Here is a 9,327-nt window from a genome sequence, read left to right as displayed (position 1 = left end):
TGGACACTCCCCCAAAACCCTCAGGGGAAGGGTTTTAAGTTATGCCCGGGGGATATAAGGTTTTTATTGAAGGCGTTGTCGTAGAAACTTCAAAACAGGCTCATTCGATTCGAAATTCAAAGGGCTAGTTCCCTATTCGATAGTCAAAAATAATAGAAGGGCAACTAGCCCCCCTACGCCTATCATTCCCCCAAACACATCCAATCAAAATTTTGAGATAGCCATTTTGTTCAGCGTAGTTGATTTCAAGAGAGAAAATGTGTTTTTGAGGAGGAGACTCCCCCACAAGCCTCAGGGCAAGGGTTTTAAGTTATGCCCTGGGGGCATATAAGGTTTTTATTGAAGGCGTTGTAGTAAAAACTTCAAAAAAGGCTCATTTGATTTTAAATTCAATGGGCTAGTGCCCTTTTTAATAGTCAAAAGTGATTGGAGGGCAACTAGCCCCCCCCCCCTACGCCCATCTTTCCCCCTCACACATCCAATCAAAATTGTGAGATAGCCATTTTGTTGAACGTAGTGAATTTCCAGATAGAAAATAGATTTTTGAGGAGGATACTCCCCCACAACCCCCTGGGCAAGGGTTTTAAGTTATGCCCTGGCAACTAGAGGGCAACTAGCCCCCAACGCCCATCATTCCCCCAAACAAATCCAATCAAAATTTTGAGATAGCCATTTTGTTCAGCGTAGTTGATTTCAAGATAGAAAATGTGTTTTTGAGGAGCACACTCCCCCACAACCCTCAGGGCAAGGGTTTTAAATTATGCCCTGGGGGCATATAAGGTTTTTATAGAAGGTGTTGTCGTAGAAACTTCAAAACAGGCTCATTCGATTGGAAATTCAAAGGGCTAGTGCCCTTTTTAATAGTCGAAAATGATTGGAGGGCAACTAGCCCCCCCCCCCACGCCCATCCTTCCCCCAAAACCATCCCATCAAAATTTTGAGATATCCATTTTGTTCAGCGTAGTTGATTTCCAGATAGAAAATGTGTTTTTGAGGAGGGCACTACCCCACAACTCTGAAGGCAAGGGTTTTAAGTTATGCCCTGGGGGCATATAAGGTTTTTATAGAAGGCGTTGTCGTAGAAAATTCAAAACAGGCTCATTCGATTGGTAATTCAAAGGGCTAGTGCCCTTTTTAATAGTCGAAAGTGATTAGAGGGCAACTAGCCCCCGCCCCAGGCCCATCATTCCCCCAAACACATTCAAACAAAATTGTGAGATAGCCATTTTGTTCAGCGTAGTTGATTTCCTGATAGAAAATATGTTTTTGAGGAGGACACTCCCCCAAAACCCTCAGGACAAGGGTTTTAAGTTATGCCCTGGGGGGCATATAAGGTTTTAATTGAAGGCGTTGTCGTAGAAACTTCAAAACAGGCTCATTAGATTTGAAATTCAAAGGCCTAGTGCCCTTTTTATTAGTTTAAATTGATTGGAGGGCAACTAGCCCCCCCCCCCCAGGCCCATCATTCCTACCAAAACATCCATCATAAATTTTGAGATATCACTTTTGTTCAGCGTAGTTGATTTAAAGATAGAAAATGTTTTTTTGAGGAGGACACTCCCCCACAACCCTCAGGGCAAGGGTTTTAAGTTATGCCCTGGGGGCATATAAGGTTGTTAGAGAAGGTGTTGTCGTAGAAACTTCAAAAAAGGCTCATTCGATTGGAAATTCAATGGGCTAGTGCCCTTTTTAATAGTCAAAAGTGATAAGAGGGCAACTAGCCCCCCCCCTCCCCCACGTCCATCTTTCCCCCCAACACCTTTGACCTTGTTTATAAGAATGAGTTCTGCCGACTCTCCAAGTAATTGTACTGATGACAGGAGATATGAAACATCCATTGTCCTCTCTCACAGAGGTTGGATTCTCGGAAAAAGTCACTGTTAACTAGCTCTTACTTCCTACCAATTTCTGCTGGGATTGGATGTGCTCATCCTGTTTGACTAATGCTAAGAATTTCGTGATTTTTTTCGGGATTCATTCTTCCTGCTCCAATGGGGTAGAGCCTTCTAAAAGGGTAGAATGTTATTTGCGCTTTACTGACAACGAAATATATTCAGGGAAGCCAATTCGCGAAATTGTATATGAGGGGGAATGATATTTTTCTTTAAATTTCTTTTAATGAAGATACAAAAAAGGAACCTTTCAAAATTCAGGGGGCAATTCCATTTTTTTTTAAATGAAAAAATAACAAAACGGTATTTTCAAAATCTCGAGGACAGTTACCCCCTGACCTTCTTCATCCCCCTCCAGTTGATGGCCTTGTATTTATTTTGAACCGTTTGGTTTTTAGTTTTTGTCGAGTATTTGCTGTCATATTTTATTTGTCAACTCATCAGCAACGCAAAGAAGAAAATCAACAACGCAAAGAAGATAATAATCAAGACTACACGAAAAAAGAAAACATTTCTTAGAATAATTGCTATCGTGACTTTCAATTTAATTGTGTTATTTTGAACGGACACTTTTCTTGTAAAAACTTTTTTTTTCTATTTCATGATTTGATTTGAACAAAAAAAATTCATGCATAAATACAATTTTAAATATTGCAATGATTTTTGAAGCAATTTTTGTTGCTTGATAAAGCGAAATTTCAAATTTATGAAGCAATAAATGCTTGAAGTGCAGGTGCCCAATTACATTATTATATTAATAATATATATAATTGTAATTAAAACGTTTAGTGTTTTGGTACACTTTTTTCAAGGATCTTTTGTCCTTTTTTTTACCTACGTGGCGTTACGGTTAAAAAGCGTGAGTTACGGTTCCCTACTTTTCTAAATTGTCTGGTGACATTCCGTTGCGTTAATTAGTTAGATATTGCGAATTTTTGAAATGAACGACTGATAAACCCTTTTGAACCGATAAGACTATTTGTTGTACCCTTGTTTAAAAATGTCTTAATTCTATAAGAATGCTATTAGAAACGGAAACTTTTCAGTGATGACTCACTACAGAAATTATTTCTGTTATGAGCCACTTTCTCAACCCTCGCTCTTTACGCTAAAATCCTTAAGTTCTTTAAAAATTCATCTCGTTCTGTTTCAACGGCTCTTGTGTTTGAGCAGTCTTTCTTAAAGAATTGTGACAAAAAGTCAAACTTCAGCGAAAAGAGTGACGCCTGAGAAAAGGGCATCCTCCCTCAAATATAAAATTATTTCTGTTTGTTTAAATTTTTATTGTTTTTCCTTACTTTTAGCTGAAAAAACTTTTTTTTTTATAAATATTTAATTTCTTACCGTTTTTTAAATTATAAAGGGGGGCAGGAGGCCAAAAGAAGGCCAAAATTATAAAGGGGGGCAGGAGGCCAAAAGAAGACGTGGCTAGCAACAGTTAAGTCTGATCTGGAGCCAATCGGGGGATTCCGAAAATACGGCCGTCGCTGGGATCGCCAGTAGCTGGAATTGGTGGAGCCTGCCACCCTCGAGCGAAACCTATGGAAGGAGACATGTCGTCATCTGCTGGGCACCACGATGAGTCTGGATGTGGCTTGAACGTGCAACAAGTACAAGTACAACCCGAGAACAAAAGAATAGTATCACACGGCTAATCGAGGTTTAAAAATGAGAGTGGTGCAACCCCCTCAATAACCCTCTAAATGGCTTGAGTGTGATTTACGATTTTTTTTTAACCATATTTTTTTCTTCTGAAACTTGTAATTTTATTGATCAGATATTGACAAAAAAATCATCATAATAATCAAGATGGCTGGAAAGAACTAATGAAGGTCGACTGATTGTTTAATATATACTGGTATTAAATAAATAAAAAAACAAGTTTTCTTAACTGAAAGTAAGGAGTGACATTAAAACTTAAAACGAACAGAAATTATTCCGCATATGAAAGGGTCTGTCCCCTCCTCAACATCTCGTTCTTTACGCTAAAGTTATTTATTGTTTAAAAAATAGAGTTGTGAGAAAGAGTCAAACTTTACCGTAAAGAGCGAGACGTTGAGGAGGGGACAACCCCTTTTATATACGGAATAATTTCTGTTCGTTTTAAGTTTTAATGTCGCTCCTTACTTGCAGTTAAAAAAAACTTATTTTTATTTAATTTTTGAACGTTTTTGAATTAATGCAGGTTTTGATTTTGGCTCATCGTACATGAATCATTAAAAAAGAATTTGCAGATTAATTTTACTTTTATTTGGTTAAATGGCTCTCTCGAAAGTTGTTTAATTTTATTTACGAACGTTTTTATTACTAATAAATATATGTAACTTACGAATTAACATACGTAACGAACTTCTATCTTCATATATTTTATTACGTATATTAGGGGGCACGCCCCCCAGTCAATACCTCGCTCTTTACATTAAAGTTCAAATTTTGTTCCAAATCTCTAAAAATGACCCCTTAATCACAAAGGCCGTTAATTAGAATAAATAGCTCTTATGAAAGTACTTAAAAATCTTTGGCTTAAAGAGCGAGGTATCGACTAGGGGGCGAACCCAATCATATACGTAATAATTTCTGTTCGTTTTAAGTTTTGATGTTGCTCCTTACTTTTAATTTACAAACTTTTGTCTTATTTAATTTCTGATCGTTTTTTAGTTCTGGAAAATCCGGCGCCCCCTTCATAGCAGTGTCCTTTCCCTCATGAAAATTTCCTCCATGGAAAGATCCTCCCACATAACTCCCGACCCCCCCCCCCCACACTACCAGAAATATCCCTCTCCAAACGTCTGTATACTTCCCAATAACCAATACTATATGTAAACATTGGGTAAAGTTGATTACTTTCAGCCCTCCCCCTGGGGACTTTGGGGAATTACATTATCCTAAAAGACATAGTTATCATATTTTTCGACTATGTTGAACAAAATGGCTATCTCAAAATTTTGATCAGGTGACTTTGGGAAAAAAATAGCGTGGGAGGGGGCCTAGTTGCCCTCCATTATTTGGGTCACTTAAAAGGGGCACTAGAACTTTTAATTTCCGTCGAATGAGTCCTCCCACGATATTCTAGGACCACTGGGTCGATACGATCAACCCTGGGAACACAAAAAAAAAACAACAAATAAACGCACATCCGTGATCTTTCTTCTGGCAAAAAATACAAAAGTCCACATTTTTGCAGATAGGAGCTTGAAACCTCTACAGTGGGTTTTCTGATACGCTGAATATGATGATGCGATTTTCATTAAGTTCTATGACTTTTAGGGGATGTTTCCCCTTTTTTTCGAAAATCAGGCAAATTTTCTCAGGCGTGTAACATTTGATGGGTAGGACTAAACCTGATGAATCTTATATATTTGAAATCAACATTAAAATCTGATTTTTTTATGTATATATTGGTATCAAAATTCCGTTTTTTAGAGTTTCGGTTACTATTGAGTCTTGTTGCTCTTTACTTACAGTTCGTTACCATGAACTGTTTGATTAATTTCGGTAAATATCAGCAGTATTGTTAATTTTTCATGAGCTATAATTATAAAAGAGCAAAAGCGTAAAATTTATTTAGTAGATGTTTACTAGTTAGTCGAAGTTCAAGTAACAATGAGTTGACTATAGTTTTAGTTTTAGTTGATTTAAACAACTAAAACTTTGAAGTTTTGGTCTGACAATTTGGTCAATAAAAGCGAGTTATATATTCTTAGACCGCATTTGGTTATCAATTCGTTTAGGCCGGGAAAGGGAGTTCCGGGCGAGTGTTTAAGATGTGTTAAGGTTTAGCACCTAGATTACTGATCTTGGTAGATATACCCCTAAATATTTAGGGGTTCTTATGAATTATCCAATGAATAATCCTAATGGAAAATGAGTATTTTTTTTAAGATCTATTTTTATAACGGATATCGTTCTTTTATTCAAAGTAAAACTCTCATCCGCCTCTAAATTTAAACTCCTTCCTTAAAACAAATTCCTTTACATAGGTTGATTCGGAATCAGTCATTTCTCTTAATTCTGGGAAAGTGAAATAGTCTTATGATTATGTCTTTTGCTTCAGTATTAATTAGTATTTAGTTAATATGCAGTTAAGACAAAGTCTTATGTCTTTTTAGGACAACTGTTTCTGTATGAAACGAGGAGCGTGGAGCAGAGGCTCCAACTTTTCTGGTAGAGGAAGAGGGCGAGGCGTTAACTCAGGTGCATATAAACACCATGACGCTACAGGAAGGAGCGGACAAAATGTAGTGCTAAACAGGGGTTCGTCCTCACCTTCAAGAGGAGTAGGACGTGGCGCACAATCAACCATCGACAGACGTCATGACTTTCCAGAAGCAACAAGTCAAGGTGTAGTGCTAAACAGGGGTTTGTCCTTGCCTTCAAGAGGACCAGTACGTGGTGCACAATCAACCATCGGACAGACGTCGTGACTTTCCAGAAGCAATAAATGAAGTTGTAGAAATAAACCCCAATAGAAGATTTACGTATGGAGAGTTAAAAATACTTGAAAACCATGATGCGTCTGAAATATTACAGGCGTTGACCAGTAAAAGAAAAGACTTTGCAAGTATAATTGAAAAAGAAATGAACTTTGACCGTTACAGTCAAGCTATGAAACTGTTAGCTATAGTGTGTGAGTCAGAAGTGCCAGATCTGCACGAGCATTTGTTTATTGACCTTTTAATGATGGTAAAGCATTCTGGCTTACTGAGATTGTTTAATGGCTTCATAATGCAAGCAGTTGCTGCCAAAAAGACAGAAAATGATAAACTTGTCCAACTTCACATAGATCTTGTGAAGTTTTCACAAACATTTTTGGACAAAACTCCCACATCTGCTTGCGAATCGATTCCCGAATGTTTTTTTGAAATGGTGATCCAATTGAAAATGATTCTTCAAATTAATCATTACAACATCCCAGAAAGTGTTTACGAAGAGGTACGAGATCTTAATACGCATGTCGAAACTGTTAGAAAACGTTTTGTTGGTTTCAACGACGAAGAAGCTGAGAAAAAACTTCGCAAACTTGCAAGAGCAGAAGAATGGTCCTTTATGCAACCACCTGATAACTTTAGGGCCCTTAGCGTGATCCCAACTAGGAATGATCTCTTAGCCCATCAAAAGCCTTTTCTTAGACCTGCAATTGTTAATAGCTCTTACCGAAGTGCTGATAATTATCTTGATACGCATTTCAGGCTGCTTCGAGAAGATTTTATTGCTCCTTTGAGGTCTGGAATACAACAATATAAAAAGTTTAAAACTGAAAACAAACATCGTCGAGGCCGTATTGATGATCTTCGCTTGTATTTCAACGTGAAATTTGTTGACTATGATATTGTCAAGGGAACTCATGTTATTTCTATTACGGATGAGCGTCTAAAGAACGTGTTATGGGAAAATTCGAAGAGACTAATGCATGGGTCATTGCTTTGCTTAACTAATGATGACTTCAACAATTTTATTTTAGCTACTGTTGTCAAACGTGATACTGTATTGTTGAAAGAAGGCAAAATCCATATTATGGTAGAAGACTTGAAGGATTTTAAGAAATACAGTACAGAAACCTTTGTAATGGCAGAGTCCTGTGTTTACTTTGAAGTTTACCGGAATGTTTTGCGAGTTCTGCAGCAGTTTAAAACATTGCCTATGGAGGAAATTCTGCTTGGGAAAGAAGTTCACGGCATACTCCCTGTTTATTTGAAAAATAAAAAAGAGAATGGAGAAAATGTTACTTACGATTTAAGCATGCTTTCACCTTCAAAGGATGGACACTTAAAAAATGTGGAAATTGAACGACTGGATGAAGTAGTGACTCCAGGTATTTTATGTTTAGACGCGAGTCAGTTCAGAGCCTTGAAAGAGGCCTTAACTCAGATGGTTGCCATCATTCAAGGTCCTCCGGGAACTGGAAAAACATTCATTGGTCTAAAAGTAGTTCAAGCTTTGCTTGGGAATAAACAAGTTTGGGGTGGTAGCAGCGATTTGAAAAAAATGCAAAATCCAATCTTGGTTGTATGCTACACAAACCATGCTGTAGATCAATTCTTAGAAGGGATATTGAATTTCACGAAAAAGGTGGTACGCATTGGAGGTAGGTCCAAATCCGAAACAGTTAGCGCACACTCACTTTATGCAGTACGAAATAAATACAGAAAGAATAGAACTTGCGTTGGAAACAACGCCTATTACCTTGAAAAAAGACATAACCTCAAGGATGTTATCAAAAAGCTACTAGTGAAAGACAATGTCATTCATCTTGTACGTCGAAAGCTTGTTCTTCATGAGAAGTATCTGTTGAAAATTGGTTGCCTGGAAGAAGGATTTTTTGCCAGACTCAAACTTCCGTCACAGGTAAGAAGCCTTAAATTGGTGACTTGATATAACCTGAAATCTGTTCCTGGGGAGGGTCTAATTTATTTTTAAGAAAAAAGATGCAGCTACTGGAGAGATTCTTTCATAGCCCATAGACAAAACCGTATCCAGGGGGAGGGGCTAGGGGGTTTGACCCCCCCCCCCCAAAAAAAAATGTTGATTCGTAAACAACTGTAGATCAATTCGTTTTTTCTTGTAACCACATTTGTAAAGACATCTCACAAAAAAATGACATTAAAATACTTTCAGATTTGAAAAAGGATAAATTACTTACTATCACCAGAGCCGATAAGGGAAGCACGATTGTAATTATGAACACTGAAAACTATAATAATCAAATGAAATTAACTCTTCCTGACACTATTACATACAAAAAACTTGATTTTGATCCTACAGATAAATATGTAAAATCAACAAGAAAGGAATTGTCGAAAGTGATTTGAGGGCAACTAAACCCCCTCTCACGCCCACCTTTTCCCCAAACACTTCCAATCAAAATTTTGAGACAGTCATTTTATTAAACGTAGTTTTAAGTTCTGGAAATTAGGTCTTTGAGGATGACGATTCCCCTACATCCCTCAGCGCAAGGGTTGTAAGTTATGCCCTGGGGGCATAAAAGGTTTTGTATAGACAACGTTGTCATAGAAACTTCAGAAAGGGCTCATTCGATTAGAAATTTAAATGACTAATTCCCTTTTTAATAGTCGAAAGTGATTCTAAGGACAACTGACACCCCTTCCACGCCCACCATTTCCCCAAACACATCCAATCAAAATTTCGATATAGCCATTTTATTAAATGTAGTTGAAAGTTCTGAAAATTATATTTTTGAGCAGGACCCTTCCCCCATAGTCTTCAGGGGCAAGGGTTATAAGTTATGCCCTTGGGTATATATGGTTCTTATGGAAGGAGTGCTCGTATAAACTTCAGACAGGGCTCATTTGATTGGAAATTGAAATTTCTTGTTCAGTTTTTAAGCTTTAAAAGATATTGGAGGGTAACCAGCTCCCCCCCCCAAACCCTTTTTTCCCAAATGCATCCAGTGAAAATTTTAAGATAACTATTTTGT

General features: G+C 37.5%; 1 protein-coding gene across 1 annotated transcript in view; it reads left to right on the top strand.

Moving 5' to 3' along the window:
• The first annotated feature begins 1,779 nt into the window (after positions 1 to 1,779).
• The window catches only part of LOC148940258 (NFX1-type zinc finger-containing protein 1-like), a 156,246-nt gene continuing 148,698 nt past the window's right edge, over positions 1,780 to 9,327 (top strand). The window contains exons 1-2 of the mRNA XM_089106117.1: positions 1,780 to 1,855; positions 6,250 to 8,237. Coding sequence (XP_088962243.1) covers positions 1,780 to 1,855; positions 6,250 to 8,237 — 2,064 coding nt within the window. The remainder of the gene's footprint in view (positions 1,856 to 6,249; positions 8,238 to 9,327) is intronic.

The sequence above is a fragment of the Artemia sp. Qi Xiang Cuo genome, chromosome 20 (genome assembly GCF_049724085.1).
Source record: "Artemia sp. Qi Xiang Cuo chromosome 20, ASM4972408v1, whole genome shotgun sequence".
NCBI classification, from domain to species: Eukaryota; Metazoa; Arthropoda; class Branchiopoda; order Anostraca; family Artemiidae; genus Artemia; species Artemia sp. Qi Xiang Cuo.
The sequence above is the reverse complement of the archived record's forward strand: the minus strand, read 5'-3'. Positions and strand labels throughout refer to the sequence as shown.